The sequence below is a fragment of the Cryptotermes secundus genome, unplaced genomic scaffold (genome assembly GCF_002891405.2).
Source record: "Cryptotermes secundus unplaced genomic scaffold, Csec_1.0 scaffold112, whole genome shotgun sequence".
Taxonomy (NCBI): Eukaryota; Metazoa; Arthropoda; class Insecta; order Blattodea; family Kalotermitidae; genus Cryptotermes; species Cryptotermes secundus.
In genome coordinates this window covers 160,403-180,597 of record NW_019718271.1, presented here as the reverse complement: position 1 = coordinate 180,597, position 20,195 = coordinate 160,403, and the positions used below count along the sequence as shown (strand labels likewise).

General features: G+C 43.0%; 1 protein-coding gene across 1 annotated transcript in view; it reads left to right on the top strand.

Annotated features, from left to right (window-relative positions):
* Positions 1 to 20,195, top strand: part of LOC111868683 (inactive tyrosine-protein kinase transmembrane receptor ROR1) — a gene marked incomplete in the record, with an annotated part of 251,479 nt that overhangs the window by 105,687 nt on the left and 125,597 nt on the right. The window contains 1 exon segment of the mRNA XM_033753148.1: positions 3,558 to 3,620. Coding sequence (XP_033609039.1) covers positions 3,558 to 3,620 — 63 coding nt within the window.

Sequence of the window (20,195 nt, the reverse complement as noted above, 5' to 3'; positions counted from 1 at the left end):
TATTATTATTATTATTATTATTATTATTATTGGAGGGGGTGGGTTTCCCCATGCACCGTGACCAGTTGTTGATCTATTGTACGTCCCCCTTTGATATTCTACCAGTCTCCATACCCTACCGGTATTTGTGCGTGCTATCAGACCGTTGAGCCAACAAGGTCGGCCCCCGGTACCTTGATATTTCCCCCATCTACCAGAGGCATTGGAAACTACTTGGGCGGGAAATTGTTGCCTAATTGAGCTCAGAGGTCTCCTAGAGACATGAGGTTCTTTTACGTGCCGTAATTCTACGACACGGGACACACGGCTTAAAGTCCCTCACGGGTTTGAACCCGCGTACCTTGAGTCATGAGGTGGGAACGTTACCCCTAGACTACGGAGGCCGCTCTAGTTAGTTAGTTAGTTACTTACTTTACTTTATATGTGTATAGTAATATGAATATAAACTTCATTCTTATCAGCTAGCTATAACATACCTTTGGGTTGTTCTTTTTACACAATAATTAGTCATCCCAGCCCGTACAATATAGGCCTGTCACTCACTCTGGAGCTGAGCCCTTCTTGAGGAGCTGCCAATTGTGCAGCTACTGAAGAACTTGCCAGCATTTTATGGAAACCGAATGTTCATTACCATGTTCACAAGAGCTCTCCACGGGTTCCTATCCTGAGCCACATCAATCCAATCCATATCATCCCATCCTATCTCTGTAAGATCCGTTTTAACATCGTCCACCCACCTATGCATTGGTCTTCCCAGTGGTCTCTTTCCATCTGGCTTTCCCACCAATATCTCCTATGCATTCCTCTTCTCCCCCATACGTTCTATATGCCCTGACAATCTCATCCTCCTTGACTTGATCATTCTAATTATATCTGGAGATAGACCTGTACTCGTTATTATAAATACAATATGTTTTCTTGCTCCCAAATGAAACAGCATCGGTTTAATTTATTAGTGTCGTATTTTTTTTATTGCTAGTGGGGTGGGACTAAGGCCCTTATACTGCGGANGGTCTTCCCAGTGGTCTCTTTCCATCTGGCTTTCCCACCAATATCTCCTATGCATTCCTCTTCTCCCCCATACGTTCTATATGCCCTGACAATCTCATCCTCCTTGACTTGATCATTCTAATTATATCTGGAGATAGACCTGTACTCGTTATTATAAATACAATATGTTTTCTTGCTCCCAAATGAAACAGCATCGGTTTAATTTATTAGTGTCGTATTTTTTTTATTGCTAGTGGGGTGGGACTAAGGCCCTTATACTGCGGACACTTCTGGCCTATTGTACCAGCCCGAGATGATAGGTGAGGGTGATTGTGGAGCAACTGGTGGAATGAAGATTGGCAGGAGAAACCGAAGTACTCGGAGAAAACCCTCCCCAGCGCCACTTTGTCCACCACAAATCCCACTTGAGCAGACCCGGGATCGAACCCGGGCCGCCGCGGTGGGAAGTCAGCGACTAACCCCTTGAGCTATGGCGCGGCTCTAACGTCGCCATAAGTGTAGTTTTAAATTTCTGGCACTAAAGAACGGAACAATAAAAGTAATTAGAGATATTCAGAAATATTTCTAGAAATATGTTAATGAGTACGTAGGAACGTGTTAAATTCAGAGCGCCTGCGCTAACACATTTATATTCTGGAGCTGTGTTACTGTTCAGTGCACAGAGCATCTTCACTTTAGTTCATGTGCCGGATATGCAGTCAGCTTTGTTTACGATCCTCTGAGGTGACCTGAATAGTAGTCAGCCCTACTTTCGGAAGTAATCATTACTCTCGGTATGTACTCTCTTCGCTCGCTTGGAAACGGGGATCGTGGGTTCGAATCCCACTCAGGGCACGGATGTCTTAGTTTGTGTGTGTGCATTTTTCTGTTTGTGTACAGGTAGAGACCTTGCGACGAGCTGATCACCCGCCCAAGGAGTCCTACCGACTGTGTAAGATCTAGAGAAACCGAAGTGAACGGAGAAGTTCATGGAGGTAGGCCTAGGCCCACTGGGGCTGTAGTGCCAAGGAAAAAAAAATCATTACTCCCTTCCACCGCAGACGGGATCTGTAGTTACGAGGGAGAGTAATTAAATAAGTCACAAATGGATAGAAAACGTAAAACTTGTGATATTCGAACCTGAAAAAAAGTCTATTTCTCAACATATACCCCACCAATATTGATATTTTTGTTCCATCTATTTACCAGTGCCTCTAAACCCGCATTATACTAATGTTTGGACTGTTGTCTCAGTGACTTCCGCATCTTGTCGGGCATTATCTGCGACTTTCGAACGTCCTTGAGAGAACTTCTTGATAAAGTTATCAACCGCTTTACGCGCGAAACACTTCCCACCGTAAACAGAAAATATTTAATTATGAGTATGCTTTGCATTGACTCCTTTTAGTCGCAAAAGACGCACAGTAAAACGCTGCTCTTCGGTAATGTACTCAAAAATGGTTGCCATTTTGACTACTGAAACCATTACAGCATTTTACTTCAATTTTTATCCTATTTTCTGGCTCTCTCGTAGTATCAGAGAAGCAAAAGTAACAAACTTCACGAAATAAGGTGACTGGCATGCATGGAATTGTTGTGAAATTGAATGCGAATTTCTTATGAAATCATTGGATAGCGTAGGATGTGCTGAATATTCATTAATCGTTTAGTGTTCCGACCGATCAGCTGAATGATCCCTCACCGTAAAACATTTCGAGATCACATCGCCGAACTATTTACACACATGTGTGCACGTGCTGTGTTATACAATTGTGAAGATGGCGCACGAACTAATGGCTCAAATGATCTGCCAGATGATCTCAAAGAAAACTGGGAACGACAGCTACAGAAATGATCCTTGTCATTTTACCTTACCGGAAATGGAATAACGTAATAGAGGGAGAATAATTAGTAGCTGTTAGTCCTAAGATTGGGAGTTGATTGAAGAGTGCCGTCTTCTGGGATATGGGGCCGTATAGATCTAATGTAAACCGACGTTTCAGGGGAACGTATCGCCTCCACCTTCAATGTAGAAAAATCCTCTAGCGATGAACCAGCGTGAGCAAGTGGCTGCAGACTGAGCCAGCAGTCGAAAATAGAGCGAGGGACTAGCGTGAGCAAGTGGCTCAGGATGCTGCCACCTGCTAACGCTGGTTTCTCGCTCGCGGATTTTTCTAACCTGAAGATATGTTCTTCCGATACGTTGGTTTAGAGTAGATTTGCACAGCGCCACATCCCAGAAGACGTCATTCTTCATAGTTACCCCCGTGAAAACTTCAAATCTTACATTTTTCTTGATTGGCTCCTGGCCCTTTTCACGGTACCTCTACTTTATTATGTATTCAGTGTCCATATGAAAGGCGAACCAAACGTAACACGTAAAGAAGTTTATTTTTAAGCACTATCAAACTGGCCGCGGAAACTCAGCTTAGTCCAGACAGGCGGAAGCCCGTGATCTCGCGAATGTAAATCGAGATGATGGTCACCATACCGTGACATAGAGTCTAGGGGCCCCGCAAATACTGTACATACCGCAATAATGTAAACTGTGTGCTTTGCTGTTGCAGGTGAGTCACCATCTCTCTGCTTCCTGAACCTTGGCAGTTCGATGTCACCTGACAAAACGTGGGGTAAGTCTCATTTCACTGCAAGTTAATGTTAAACTGTGAAGTTACGCCTGTATTTATGTTTCTCAATATGCTTCTTCATGTCTTCACTTGTATTTTATTTTTTCATTTTGCGAGATGCGGTAGCATAGTTGGTTGAGGTACTATACTACAAGCCGGAAGATCGTGGATTCAAGTACCGATGAGGTCATTTTTTCAATTGACCTAAAAACTTCCAGCCGCACTATGGTCCTGGGGTCGACTGAGCCTCTAACCGAAATGAGTACCAGGAATATTCTTGGGGGGTAAAGGGCCGTCAGAGCGTAAGGCTGACAACCTCACCGCCATCTGTCTGCTGATTGTCTAAAGAAAATGTGGGAACCTCGACGTCTCACAACCTTATGGGCCTCCACGGCCTGTTACAGGGGATAGCTTTACCTTTTTCCTTTACTTTACCGAACCTACTTCAGCACCTCACACTTTTTACATGTTAACTGAGGAATTCGAATTTACCCCCTCTGTATAAAATCGCTTCTCTTACTCTCAAGTGTCAGTGATAGCACTTTCCGTTCCCTAGCTCAGGCTGTTAGTCGCCGGCTTCCCACCGTGGCGGCCCGGGTTCGAGCCCAGGTATTGTGGGATTTGTGGTGCAAAAAGTGACACTGGGTGAAATTTACTCCGAGTACTTCGATTTCCCCTGCCAATTTTCATTCCACAGACTGCTCCACACTCGTTATCTATCATCCGTGACTGGTTCAATAGACCAATTAGTGGCCGACGTACCAAGTGGACTCAGTCTCACCCCACCCCAAGAAACTAAAATAAAATGAAATGTTGTGCTACATATTTCTATGGCTATTGAGAAGTCTTGGCATGAAAGTGGTCAAGTAGAGAAATGCATTAATAGATGAGACTGAATTCACTCAACTTCGCGATCAAACATGTTCCTCTTATCTTCCTAGCTTGAGTCACGTATTCTTTGTGGTCGTGGTTACATGCAATAACCTATGTACTTGCCTATGAAACCCCCGCCAGTATTGTGAGAGTAAGCATTAACAGTTTGTTTGTAATTAGAAATTCGGTGTATTGTTGACACTGATATTTAGGTTAAACTGACACCTCAGTGCCAACTGAACAGTTGTAACGATTAAATTATTTAATATAGATCGGCGTTAACGCTTAAATCTGTTGTGGGCCTTATTAAATTTCTGTACAGTTTAAAAATTTAATGTTGTGAGATAAGAATTGACAGTGAAATGCAGGAGATGAAGACATTTGTAAAGAAATGCAGTTGGAGACCAAGATGCGTGGCCCTGAAGACTTGGGGGTTTATTCCGCTGAAGTGTGGCATGCTTGTTTTAATTTCATTACATCTTTCGCTTTTGGAATGAGGCTGACCTCTTACGGTACATAATAAAACATCCCATGTTAACAGAGATGTTTTATGTTATAAGACTAGTATAAAAGTTGGATTGAGCGAGCAAGAACCTGGAAAGACGCCTCAGTAACTGAAAACTTAACACACGAAATGGCTGGAGTTGGAGATAGGCCTGAAACGGCGATTTTTAGCTACTGAAAGAATAAACAACATATGCCGAAGCAGATAACATTAAGGCATTTCAGCATAAGTACGCGAGAAACGCTTAAGAACGTGACTTTAGGCTTTAGACTTCAGAGTACAAGAAATTAATACTTAGTTGAGTAAGACGTTAACCTTAAGGCCGCGCCATAGCTCAAGCAGTTAGTCGCTGGTCAAGTAGGATTTGTGGTGAACAAAAAGGCGCTGGGTTAGGTTTTCTCCGAATACTTCGGTTTCCCCTGCCAATCTTCATTTTACCAAATTCTCCAGCGTCATCATACTCACCCGGGGCAGGTACAGTAGGACAATCAGTGATCGCCGTGCCGAGTGGACCCAGCTGGACTCCAACCCCCACTATGCGATTAAAAAAAAAAAAGACGTTAACCTTAATGATGCTAATATAGAAATCATATGTGTTACATAGAAATACACGATATATGGACGGCGCGTGTGTTGTGAATTGGACGGCTCAACTATCGCACAGTGGCAGTTTCCTAAATTACTGACAATTTTTACTCTAAGACGAAGCTCTTGTGTATTATTGTGTTGTGTTTAAAACGTACAAATATTATGTTTTTGGATATTATCCATCGTCTTGTCTTTATGTAAAAACAGTCCTGTTTATTTTCCAAAACAACGTTTCGGAGACTGGTTTCTGTCTCCGTCTTCAGGTAAAACCTACTCAGTTGGGCACAATCGATACAGCTATTCCCTATCTCCGGAGATAGGTTGTGTTTTGAAAAATAAACAGGATGGTTTTTAGATAAAGACAAAACGATGGATAATGTCCATAAATATGATATTTGTACTAATGTACCATCGTCAGAAACTTTTAGATCTTAATTTTAAAACGATTTGGAACTCTGGATATTAAACGGTTCTGAATAAATAAGAAGCGATTAAAAATTGAACTGTTAGATTCAGTGCATGAAAATTCATTTCAGTTGACATTTTCGAACAGTACGCGAAAGTCTTTTGTTTCCGTGCTTTGTTTCCTGCTTGCCATCCTCAAGCGGTCCCTTCCAGTGTTTCCGCACCCCCGACAGGCAAACAGCTTTGCCTGAGAGAAACACCCAACGCTGATGGTTCTCATCCAACTAAAATATTGACATCTAAAAAATTCTCCGTAGCCTGTAGTCCGCGAGTGAACTATACCAACCGAGCGACCGCCGCCTGTCGGCGATATTAGTGCCAACTTTAGCGGATAGAGGGTGTCGCGTGGTCAGCGCAGCAGATCCTCATGGCCATTAATCTCGGGTTTCTAGACCGGAGCCGCTGTTTCCTTGAAATAGCTCCTCAGTTATCTTCACGAGGCTGAGGGGACCCCGTTTCAGATCCACTACTTCTCAGAAATTCTGGTAGCGCCGGAAATCGAACTCGGACCTTTGGAACTGTAGCTAGGAACTGTGATCACAAGACCTCAGAGGCGGGCTGTTACTAACAATACTCGAAAGTCTTTTGTTTCCGTGTTTTGCTTCCTGCTTGCGAACTTAAGCGGTCCCTTCTAGTGTCCCCCCCCCCCCGGCAGGCAAATAGATTTTTCTGAAAGAAATACCCAACTCTGCCATTTCTTATCCAATTAAAATGTTGACACCCAAACTGGGATTTATTTTCCACTTTCAACGTATGACTCAAAGATATTAACTTAAGCTTCTAGTGCAGTTTGTTCACCAAAACGAGCAAATGTCGGATTGTGTTCAGTCACGTTCAATTTAGCTAAACGTATTCGGCATGTTTACTGGATTATAGAAGCGTGTTAAAAGAAAATGGCGGCCGTAGTTTGTTTGTGGACGTAAACAGCATAGTCCAAAAAACATAGAGAAATGAAAAGAAAACTAATTGTTTGGCAGTTGAGAGGGAATTACACGGAGACAAAATTAATATTACGCGAAAGTATAGGAAATTTTACACGACGAACAACGAAATTAAAAGTCTGCCAATGATCTTTGTGAATATCACGAACGTTATTTAGATGATAGGGCTGTTTGAGTCAGTTGTTAAATGGCGAACATGAATAGAGGAGACCTAAGTTAACTCGAAAGTTAGTCTCGATGCATTTATTGCGATTGATCCGTACTGCTGTTTTATCGAGATGTTCATAAATTTCTACTTCTTGCCTCCATAATATCTGTCATAATCTGTCATTGTACTGCTTTAGGGGGCCCATACACGTACGAGTCTGGCTCGCGAATCCGACTCGGCTCGGGTTCCAATGAGCCAAACTCGTCCTTGTGTGGGTCGCAAAGTTGGGAGTCAGCTCATGCATGTAAGGTGAAATTAATCCGAGCTCGGCTCCCGAGTCAAGCTCGCCGAGCCAGACTCGTACGTGTATGCGCCCCTTTAAAAAGCATAGAAGTAACGGACTTCGGACTTTCGTCGAGGCCTTTAATTTGTGAAGTATCATAGACTGATGTTCTATTAATATCAATTATGGATTACCATATTCACTGTTAGCCGGTCGCGGTAGCCTAGCGGTCTAAGGCATGTACTGTCTTCCCTCGTTCGGAAGCCGGGATCGCGGGTTCGAATCCCACACAAGTCATGGAATGTTAGGTATATGTATGTGTTTATTCTGTGTTTGTGTTGTTCTGTGTTTAGGTAGAGACCTTACGACGGGCTGATAACCATCCAAGGAGTCCCACCGTCTGTAAAATGATCATGAAATTGAAAATCAGAGGCCAAGGCCCAAGGGACATGTGGAGACAGTGAAAAAATTATATTCACTGTTAAAACTAACGTAATCTTTCATTACCTTAACTTAGATAACCTTTTCAAGACGCTGTTCCATCAATTGCTCAGCTATTCAAGACGTTCCCAGCATTTTATGGAACCCGAAGGTTCATTACCGTGTTCACAAGAGCCCTCCACTGGTCCCTGTCCTGAGCCAGATAAATCCAGTCCATACCATCCCATCCTATCTCTCTAAGATGCATTTTAATATTGTCCACCCACCTACGCCTTGGTCTTCCCAGTGGTCTCTTTCCTTCTGACTTTCCCTCCAATATCCTATACGCATTCCTCTTCTCCAAATTCGTGCTACATTCCCTACCCACCTCATCCTCCTTGACATTAATTATACTTGGAGAAGAGTACAAGTTATGAAGCTCCTCATTATGTAGTGTTCTCCAACCTCCTGTCACTTCATCCCTCTTCGGTCCAAATATTTTCCTCAACACCCTCAGTCCGTGTTCCTACCTTAATGTCAGAGACCAAGTTTCACACCCATACAGAACCACAGGCAAAATTATAATTTTGTATATTCTAATTTTAATGTTTATGGACAGCAGACGAGAAGACAAAGGTTCTGGACTGAATGGTAGCAAGCATTACCCGAGTTCAGTCTCCTCTTAATTTCCTCTTGAATCAGGTTTCGATCTCTTATTGTTGTTCCCAAATATCTGAACTGTGCCACATTTTCAAAACATCTGTTCCTGTCTTTAAGTCATGATTTTGCCCTGCATTTTGGTGACGAGACAGCAACATATTTATTTCTTCTCAGTTTCGAAATTAGAGTGAATCAGTGCGAATACCAGAAGTAACGCAGCTACTTGTGTCACGCGCAGATGTCTGAGAGAAGTCCTGTAGTTGGAGTGACACAGTATGCAGTGGGCTGCGAGCAGTTTTCATTATGTTTCCCCTGAATGTGTGTGCAGAGACTGCTAGAAGGTAGATGGAGTGGGACGACAGAAGGGGGAATATAATATTAAAACGCAATCCGTCATGCCGATCGTGACAGCTGATTTGTTAGAAAACCATCCACTCACCCCCTGCTGTCTAACTAACTCCGTCCCTCCCGTCACCCCCAGCTACACAACAAAGCCAGGGGTAGGTAGAATATACTAGAAATCAAAAGGGGAGAAAAAATCCACAATTAAATTTCAGACTTTTAAATTACTAATTGTACTTCTACATTTTGATTTGTAGGGACGGTTTTCTTGCTTTTCTATCCAGCGGCACTGAATAAAACATTGGGCTCAATGAGAAGACACGCGACCACCTCTGTGGTCTAGTGGTCAGAGTTCCTGGCTACAGATCCAGAGGTCCGGATTAGACTCCCGGCGCTACCAGATTTTCCGAGAAGTAGTGGGTCTGGAACGGGGTCCACTCAGCCTCGTGAGGATAATTAAGAAGCTATTTCAAGTAAATAGTGGCTCCGGTCTATAAGACCGTTGCGCTGACCACGGGACACCCTCTATCCGCAAAATTTGGCACTATCTTCGCCGACAAGCGCCGGTCGCTCGGTCGGTATAGTTCGCTTGCGGGAGACACGAAACCTTCTTTCCTCTTTCCTAGATTGTTAGTCCTCTCTCTTCTGTTACTATCGTTTTATTTTATTTCTGCGAAGAACATGTTACCTAAGTACAGTTTGTCTCCAATAAATTTCTCGAATATAGCCTCAAGGATTCGTACAGTCACCATGTTTGTAATTGTCGACTTACGAACCGTACAGTACAGTGTAGCCAAGTTTATGGTCTATCTCCGAACTCAAATTTCGAACAACTAGCTGCAGTGTTTCGTTGGTTATCGCCATCAAACCAAAAGCTGATATTAATTTTCACAGGGCCGCAATATAACATCTTCCTGAGTAGTTGCATCAACAAACTTTGTGCGTTTTCGGAAACTTATTGCTATATATAGTTTCGGAGCCTAAATCAGATGGCGTCTGAGGCGCTCCAATCATAGGTTTTGCACATCCGCCATGTTGTTATCAATGAGTATAGGGAATTGTAAAATATGACGGGCTGGTTTCGAATGGAATTACATTCGTACCAAGCTGCATGGCAACTGTCAAATGGTTCAGAAATTGAAATAGGGGCACAGTGTACATATTTTCCTCCAGAAAGGAAGTTGGGCTACGAAGGAACCTTTCTTAACTGTTGAAGTTCTGTCTCTTGTTGCCGATGAACCGAAGTCACTCTTGTCGACCGGTGGACAATAAAATCTCACAACAATGCGTGCTGTAGTGAAATGTAGAATGTGAGAATTAGCTTTAGTGCTACAGTTGCTGGTTATATAGCAAGTGTCACGTAACTTCGAACAAGGCCAAGAGTAACCTTAAATGCGCAGAAGAGAAATTTCTGGCAAGGGGGTGGAGGGTGTGAAGTGACAGGCGGCCAGTGGAAGAGCGAGTGTTAAGAAACTCCTCCCACCACAAGCTATGCGCGGGATTTGACTAGGAATGTGGGGCCTTGTTCGAAGTTACGTGATACTGTCTATACGTGTTCAGTAAATCCAATTACCAACCCAAACCCCGTGTCTAGTCAGTAAACACGTGACAGTACCTTTCAATCGATCATTTTAATGGAATTACTTACGGCTACCTGTTCTGATGTTTCCTACAAGTGATTCCTGTTCCGAGACTTGTTGAGAACATGTAATTGCAGTGACGGTACTTAGCAGTAGAATGTTATGATGTAATGAGCATCACATGTTTATTCCTTGAGACCAGGCAACGTGTCAATAGAATTTGTACAAATTTCTGTACTTTATATATATGAATGCTTTCATATTGTTCATGTAGTCACTTGTTCTATCTGAAGACAATCATGTTGTGATTGTGTTATCTGAGACTCCCAAAGCAACTTATGTTAATATTACGGTTTTGTTAGATAATAATCTGCGTAGTTTGATAGTACCGATGTTTCGGAAGACCCTGTTGTCTCCATCTTCAGGGTAAATTGTAAGTCGCCCTTGTGTTTAGCTAATTAAGAATTTTTCCATAAAGACGTATGGTGGAATAGATGTATAGATCCACGTTTTCATGACCTCACACTAGTTGGAAGTGAGCGGTCAGCTTCACGCCTCGGTCACATTACCCCAAGGGAAAGAGCCCCCTGTACCCATTTGATAGGAGGCTGGATGGGACCCAGAGCTGGTGTGGACTACATGGAGAAAATAAAATTCTTGACCTTACCGGGACTCGAACTTCGACTCCTCGGCCGTCCAGCTCGTAGCCAGTCACTATACTGACCGCGCTATATCGACTCCCCATCTGCAAGTTAGAAGATACAAATTTATATCCTCCGAAACGTCAGTACCTGTCTAACGAATTACATGGCGTTAAGCCCGGAATACAGTAATCTCAGTGTTGTGAATGATGAAGAGGGAAGGTTCTGGAAAGAAATGGTCGTGGCATATTTTAAGTTTGTCTCAGTATTCGCCTGTGGGGACTGAGGAAGGCCACGAACGCCCGGACGAATCGTGGAGCTCACCTGGCATCGCTCTCAATATATGGATGAATATCAGTGCTTGTCTCTATTAGGCTTTGTGTGTACCGCACCCCTACCCAAAGTATCCCGCAAAATGCATAAAAGGATTAGTTTTCTCAGAATTCATTCTAAATTATAAGAGAAGTGAAGGCCCCTCTAATCCATAACGGGAAGAGGAAAGTATTTCATAAGGAGACACATTATCCGCCATCTCATTTAACTCTGCTCCCTATATTCTGCTTTAGTCTTTTATATCATTGCCCTGCAGTGAAACCTAATCCCTCGTCATCCTTTACCCCCATTTACTTTTATGTAACTTTTTAATATCATTATGTTTTCCTTCTAAGCTGGGCTCTCATATCATCTCTAGGTCTTTGTATGTCAGCAACTCGTCTCTCGCTTTATCTTTCCGTACTCAAATGACTGTCCCTACATTCAAATGAAATTTATTTCATGCAAGTTGCGATGTAGTGTCAAGTACCCTTGCTTCGTATTTTGGTGGTCCCGGGTTCGATCTCAGCCCAGTGACCTGTTATTTTGAATTGTCTTCAATACCTCTTACTTACTTACTCTCTCGTGGAGCTGAGCACTTCTGGAGGAGCCGCCAATTCTGCAGCTACTCAAGAAAATCCCAGCATTTTATGGAACCCCAAGGCTCAGAAGAGCCCTTCACTGGTCCCTATCCTGAGCCGGATCAATCCAATCCCATCTCTAAGATCCATTTTAATATTGTCCACCCACCCACGCCTTGGTCTTCCTAGTAGTCTCTTTCCTTCTGGCTTTCCCATCAGTATCCTATATGCATTCCTCTTCTTCCCCCTTCGTGCTACATGTCGTCCCCACCATATCCTCCTTGCCTTGATCATTCTAATTATACTTGGAGAACAGTACAAGTTATGAATCACCTCATTATGCAATTTTCTCCAACCTTCTATCACTTCATCTCTCTTCGGTCCAAATATTCTCCTCAACACCCTGTTCTCAAACACCCTCAGTGTATGTTCCTCCCTTAATGTCAGAGACCAAATTTCACACCCATACAGAACCACAGGCAAAATTATAATTTTTTATATTCTAATTTTTATGTTTTTGGACAGCAGACGAGAAGACAGAAGGTTCTGGACTGAATGGTAGCAAGCATTACCCAAGTTCAATCTCCAATAAATCTACAGGCGAATATATAAAATAGGCCACGGTCGCTTCCTTTATCATCCTTCTTAATTCTCATCAGCAGTTCTTTCAGTCGACGCTAGAAGACATATGAAATTGATGAAGGGTCTCTTAATAAAGCAAGAAACAGACGCTGCAGTAGGTCAAACTGGCTTCGCGAAAGGTTCATTAACCGCCCCGGTTCTCAGGAAATCAGACATTCTTACGAGAAGGCTGTAGGAGTTTCTGATTGATTGTTTCCTGGGGCGAGCTTCGTGGAACCTTTCCTCTTCTCCAGTTGCTCCTCCTTTAACACATTACAAATGTCTTGCACTTTAAATTACTTTGTGACGTCTCTACATGGCCAGGCCAATCCCGCAGCAGGTCGTAGTATTGCTAGTGGAGTGGGACTAAGTCCCTTGTACTGCGGCCACTTCTGGCCTATTGTACCAGCCCCAGATGATAGATGAGGGTGATTATGGAGCAATTGGTGGAATGAAGATTGGCAGGGGACACCGAAGTACTCGGAGCAAACCCACCCCAACGCCACTTTGTCCACCACAAATCCCACTTGACCAGACTCGGGCTCGAACCCGGGCCGCCGCGGTGGGAAGCCAGCGACTAACCGCTTGAGCTCATGGCGCGGCCTGACACAGGATCAAACCTGCATAAGACAGACTCGCACGATTTTTTGTGGTTGTTTCGTCTAGGTTTTCGTTTAAGACAAGTGTAATTTATTTTAAGTAAAATTGCTGTGAAATATATTGTCACGTGTCCTCAGTTTTGTGGCTAATAACAACCGGATCTGAATTGGATGACTGGATTTATTGACCCTTATAAATTTACACAGTTCGAAATTACAGGCAATGACAGCTCTGTCACTATTCTACAGAATTTTCAGTTCACCGTTGCACACGAACTAGGATTCTCAGTCTGCACTACTCGTCTTCCTCTACTAACAAAATTATAAATATCTCATTTTGGCAGAACTTATTACTTAAACCCAGACTGTATTTACGTTAAAGGAATATCGAGGTAGCTCAGATGTATAGCGATGGGGTTCGGGCTGGACGGCCGTTGTTTGGTTCCCGGTAAACGCAACACTCTCAATAGCGTTCAGACTGGCTCTGGGTCCAACCCAGCGCCGGTGACTTTTTCCTCTCGGATAAAGAGGCCGGGATGTGAAGCTGACATCTAAGCCTCATCTGGTATCGGTGTCAAGAATGGTGGAGCTATGCCTCCAGTCCTCTGTACGTCTTCATTGTATGTTGCTTAATTAATTAAGCACAAGGACAACTTTAACTTTACTTTATATATACACCCGTGTTTCAGTGGCTAAGACGCGGGTTTGGATTGGTGAATCGGTTTATTGTATATTCACTGGTAGTAACTACAACTACTACTTACACTCTCAAGATTACTGTAACTATAGCACGTGTGACATCACACAGTAAGTCTTCTAATTCTTCTTCTGGCCACACTGCTGTTCTCGTGGAGCTTCTGAACTAAAGTGAAGTCAGTTCCAAAGTCAAAGTCAAAGTCATTGTCAGAGTCACATTGTGACTGACGGTCAGTCAGTCAGTAATGCTTGGTGTCGAGCCCCATGTGGGGCTCATTACCAGATATTAATTATTATCGTTTGACAGTTACGGTCTTGTTTCTGTGGGTCGCCCTCTCTGACGAGAGGACGGGTCTGTCTTTTGTATATGCTGCTGGCCCTTGCCAGCGCAGTCTTTCTCGGGTCCGAGTTCCTTGAGACTGCCGACCATATTTTACTGTCTCAGATTTGAGACTTCCCTTTTCGTCGCCTCCTACAACTCGCAGGGTCACTGTGGAGGTATTGGACCCCGCCTCCACACGGGTAAAATCAGTTCCCGTTCCCGTATTATCTCATATCCTCTCGGCACCGACCACGCACAGAAAACACAGATCTATTATTGCGTAGAGAAGACCACACAGAAAACAAGTCACGTGATAACTATCTCGCCAGTCCATTGGCGCGCTGACTGTTGCCTAACAAAGAAATATATACATTCGTCCTATGCACGCGTGTATCGCGAGGTGTTTATCGTGCCGTTGCCTGGCAATGCGTTCACGTGTCACAATATATATATATATCTTCCATCCTGTTATGCGTAACTGCCACTGGCATTGTCGATACAACGATAAGTGGGTTGGTTATAGTTTTAATAACGACTGGAAAATATTCATATAACGTACCGGTGGGTTTATTATAATTTTCACGATACACGGTCCAGTCTGGGGACCACAGAGTATACTAAAATAAATAAACATGGCACATTATTGCAGAATTTTATGGTTAAATGGTTTCATTTTCTAAATGTAATCAATTTTTAAAGATTTGTATAAATATAAACATTGAAATTATTCTCGAATGTAAAAGTAAAATGTTTAAACATGTATAGTGGCAGTTGTGTTAAATCTTGTATTAGGTTTGTGGGATGAGCGGGTGAGAAGGAGGTGATATGTAGTTGTAAGTTGGTTTTGTATCCTGTGTATGTAGTTCTGTAATAAGAAAATTGCGATGTTTATGTGCTGTAACTTCGTAGTCTCATAGATGTTCTTGAAGTTGTGTACGTTTGAGAACTCTTGTGGGTTGTGATGGGTGTGTTACACTGAATGGATAAAAGATTTATATGTGGTACTGTGACGTAGTTACGAAGTATGTGGTACTTGAAGTTCTTGAAGTTATGATTAGCGTTTCTTGCGTTAAAATATACAGGGTGTAACTGAAAGTTGCGTCAAATTTTTGGCACGAATTCCAGATACCAAAACAAGAAAAAATATACTTCTTTTGGCTTATTTTGGACTTCACCCATCTTCTGGTATGTAAAAGACAAAAAGACAAAAACCCACGACGTTTCGGAGACTGGATCTGTCTCGGTCTTCTGGTGGATAGGGAAGGATAAACCTACTCAGTTGGGCCCCTTAGAAAGAGCTAGTCTCAATCACTGGACAGTCGTGGTTTTTTGTCTTTTTGTCTTTTACATACCAGACGATGGGTGAAGTCCAAAATAAGCCAAAAGAAGTACAGTATTCACCGTCGTCAGAATCCTTTTAAGTCTATCCGAGAAAAAATGTCCATGTCAACATATGTCCGGAAACATTTTATTTGTGAGTTATAGCTGAAAGAGTACATTTTTAATGAAATGTAACGCTATCCCTGTAACAAGACGTTGAGGTCCATAGAGTTACGAGAGGTCGAGGCTCCCACGTTTTCTAGACAGTGGGCTCAAAGATGGCCGTGTGGTTGTCAGCCTTACGCGCTGGCCGTTCTTTACCCCCAGGAAGATTCATGGTAGTCATTTCTGTTAGAGGCTGAGTGCACCTCAGGGTCATAGTGCGGCTGGAAGAATTAGGTCAATTTAAAAATCCAGTGACATCATCGGGACTCGAATCAGCGACCTTCCGGCTTGTAGCATAGCGCCTCAACAAACTACGTTACAGTGTGTCACACACATTTACAATAAGTGCTCAAAATATACGTGTTGGTGATAGTTTGGTAGGCCCGCACGTTTTACCACATCAGCTTACAGGCAAACACTACTGAGACTTCCTCTTACATGATCTGCCAAAGCTAATGGAAGATGTACCACTGGCAGTCAAAGCACGAGTGTGGCGCATGCGCGATGGTGCTCCGGCACATTTTAGCCGCGTTCTGCAAGATGTCCTATCATGACCGATGGATACGTAGAGGAGGATCCACTGCACGGCCTCCACGCTCACCTAACTTGAATCCTCTGGATTTTTACCTACGGGAACGCGTAAACCCCCCCGTGTATGCAGCTCCTGATGACAAAGAAGAGACTTCACCGTCGCTTTGTGGATGCCTGTCAGACTATCCGCAACTTCTCCGGCATCTTTGCACTGACGTGGCGGTCCATGTCGAGGCGTGCACTGAACCTCATGGAGGACATTTTGAATACTTACTATAAATGTATTCTTTCAGCTATAACTCACAAATTAATGTTTCCAGATACATGTTGATTTGGATTTTTTTTTTGTTGATTTAGTATGTGGAACTCATACCAAAAATTTGACCTTAGTTGCACTCTGTATAACGGTGCAGAGCTGAAGTCATGTAGTGATTTATTGGATGTGGTGATTTACACGTAGTAACATTCGTTGTTGTTAAAGTTATGGAGTTACTGTAAATAGCTGCTGTGGCTGATTTGAATATTATGGAATGACCATTATCTTTGTATTTACGTTAAATATGCCAGACATAACCTCAAAGTTTCGTAACGAAAACGTGCTTGTAATTATGGACTTGTAAATCATGATTTTATGTCTGTGTTTATGTCTATTTTCTTAGCAAACTTGAATAGATCTAGCTTTGATGATTCGTTAATATCGTCGCAAAACCAGATAGAAACAGATTCCATACAGCCATTTTGTTATTTCATGAAATATAAAAATATTATGGATACATTAGCAGAAGCTGCATGATTTTGCAAGCAACATTTCCACGCTTCATTTCAGAATCCTGTATTAAGTGAAGCTAATGGAGGTCCCCTCACAAGTTCTCACGTCCGTCGTGTTAATACGGATGTTTTGAAGTAAAATTATGCTCTAGGACTGGCTTCTATTCGCAAGCAAAATTTTGTGGAGCTCTCGTCAGCTGCAATTACTGGGATTTTTTTTACTTTTCCCATCGTCTGGAATTTTAGGTAATAGAGGACACGACGTTTCGGAAACTTGATCTGTTTATATTTTCATGTGAGAAAGGAAGATATCTACTCAGTTGAGCCCCTTATAAAGAGTTAATCCCAATTAACCGTCCAGTGATTGAGAGACTAGCTCTTTTGTAAGGGGCCCAACTTAGTAGGTGTCTTCCTTTCTCACCTGAAGACGGAAACAGATCCAGTTTCCGAAACGTCGTGTCCTCTGTTACCTAAAATTACGGACGATGGAAAAAGTCCAAAACCCCAGTAATTCTGTGTGTCACCCACCATCGTCAGAACCTTTTAGCATCTTCTTGTCAGCCAGCTTTAGGAATTGAAATGGGATAACAGACACACTATGTTTATCCCATAAGCCTATTGTGTCTCCTTAAAGAAATGAAAGTAGGCGAAAAGGCATTGAAGCCACCGTTTACGTTTCCACCTTCATCTGATGCTATGTCCGGAACTATTTTTCATGAGTATCAGCTCCCTGTGCGTGCAGCTTGCCTTGATAAAATTCTTATCCAGAAAATTACTTTCCATACAAATATTCTACACAAGTTCGCAATGTAAACCTACCTTTAGACACCCTCGGCTCTTCATGTCTATCCCTGGATCGCGTTCCCCTCACTCACAGCTAGCCTTTTCCTTGGCACATTGAGAAACCACCCCCACGTCAACCCTCAACCCCCCAACACGCTCCAAAAACAACTTCACCACTGCGTCACATTCATCAGTCACCGCTGTTAGTATCTGTAGGTATTATTCATGCCACAAATATCGTCGCTTCTAAACATCTCGTCTGCGAGGTTTATTCGGAAAGTAACTTCAGTTTATTTTAGGCAAGTAATGTAAGAGAGAGCCGGTCACGGTAGCCGAGCGGTCTGAGCCATGTACTGTCTTCGCTTGCTCGGAAACCGGGATCGTGGGTTCGGATCTGTTTCCTGTGAGGTACGAACTGTATTCTTATATATTATTCTTATACACTGCCGGTCACGGTAGCCGAGCGGTCTAAGGCATGTACTGTCTTCGCTCGCTCGGAAACCGGGATCGTGGGTTCGGATCTGTTTCCTGTGAGGTACGAACTGTATTCTTATATATTATTCTTATACACTGCCGGTCACGGTAGCCGAGCGGTCTAAGGCATGTACTGCCTTCGCTTGCTCGGAAGCCGGGATCATGGGTTTGAATCCCACTCAGGGCATGGATGTTTGTGTACGTTTTTCTGTGTTTGTCAACAGGTAGAGGTCTTGCGACGAGCTGATCACTCGCCCAAGGAGTCCTACCGTATGTGTAAGATCTAGAAAAACCGAAGTGAATGGAATTCATGGAGGTAGGCCTAGGCCCACTGGGGCTGTAGTGCCGAAGGGAAAAAAAATGTAAGAGCGGTGAAAGGGAGAGCTCGCGCATGCGAGGTGGCATCACATGACTCATTGCCTTTAAACTATTACATAAATGGTCACCTAGTGTTTGTTCTTGTCTCTACAGAGTGAATTCGCTCTGTTATCCGTTTTCTTCGCGCTAAAAACGTGAATGATATGGAAATCCATCTTAAATGATGCGCGGTCGTTTAGGGCCAAAATGTAATGAGTGAAGGAACTTCAAGGCAATGGTACAGAATGTTCAAAGGTGGACGAACAAATGTTGGCCGGCCATCTGTAACGAGTGATCATCTTTTTCAAAGTGTTGACCAAACTGTATATGAAAGACGGCGCTTCAAAATTTGAGAACTTTCATGTGAATTTCCACAAATTTCACAAACTGTTCTCTTTTAGATTATCAGAGTTAGGACAGACTATCATCATAAGCAATGTTATATTGTAGCATCCTGTTGCGCTTTTCACTTAGTGTCGGTTATTTTTTTTTTTTTTTGCAGTCTCACTTGCAACACCATGTTTTATAAAATTTAATAAAATTTATTTACTTTAAAAGTCCATTACTAAATGTTTCGACCAACATTGTCATCATCAGGTGTTGAAATTATTAGGCGAGGAAACTGCTTCCTTCTATTGCTTATGTTGTTAATATGTAAGCCCCCTCGATGCCCATGCGTGTTTGAGTTGGTGGGTTGAGTTCTCTCTTGTTGTGTTGTGCTGCCTGTCTTGTTCTGCCTGTTCTGTCTGTCCATGTTTTAACAAGAATGAATTTTAAGCTGTCGCATTGAAACAACTAACTTCATAATTATACAAAATAAAAATACAAGAATTTTCTTCAGAACTTTATATATAACTACCAAGAAATCTGTTACGACACCGAAGCGTACGTTGAGGACATGTCATCGGGCATGACGGACGCCTCCAGACACTTTCAAACACAGCCAAACATTTAACATGCATCGCCGAGTTTCAGACATAACTTGGCGCGGAATATGTTCTTGTTAAGTGTTTTCTAGAATTTAGTTATTAAACTGTTTCAAATGAGTTAAAGTAAGGAATGACATTCCTGTAACAGGCCGTGGAGGCCCGTAGGGTTGTGAGATGTTGAGGTTCTCACATATCTAGACAGTCAGCGGCCTCCGTACTCTAGAGGTAACGTTCCCACCTCATGACCCGTAGTACGCGGGTTCAAATACCCGGCGGGGGGTCGTCGAATTTTTAAGGGCGGAAAAATTCAGGGAACAAGTCCTCCGGGAGGGACTTTAAGCCGTGGGTCCCGTGTCGTAGCTTTACGGCACGTAAAAGAACATCATATCTCCAAAGGAGGTCACTGAGCCAAATTACGGACGTTTGCCGCCCAACAGCAGTCTCTAATACCTCTGGTAGATGGGGGAAGCATTATAGATACCTCTCAGCTAGTAGAGCCGGTCTCGCTGGCTGGGCGGGACTGATGGTAAGCACCAATACGGGTACGATATAGAGACTGGTAGAAATCATAGAGGGAAGCACAATGGACCAATACAGGTCTCAGTGCATGGGGAAACCCACCCTCTCCAATAACTAACTAACTAACTAACTAACTATCTAGACAATCGGCTCAT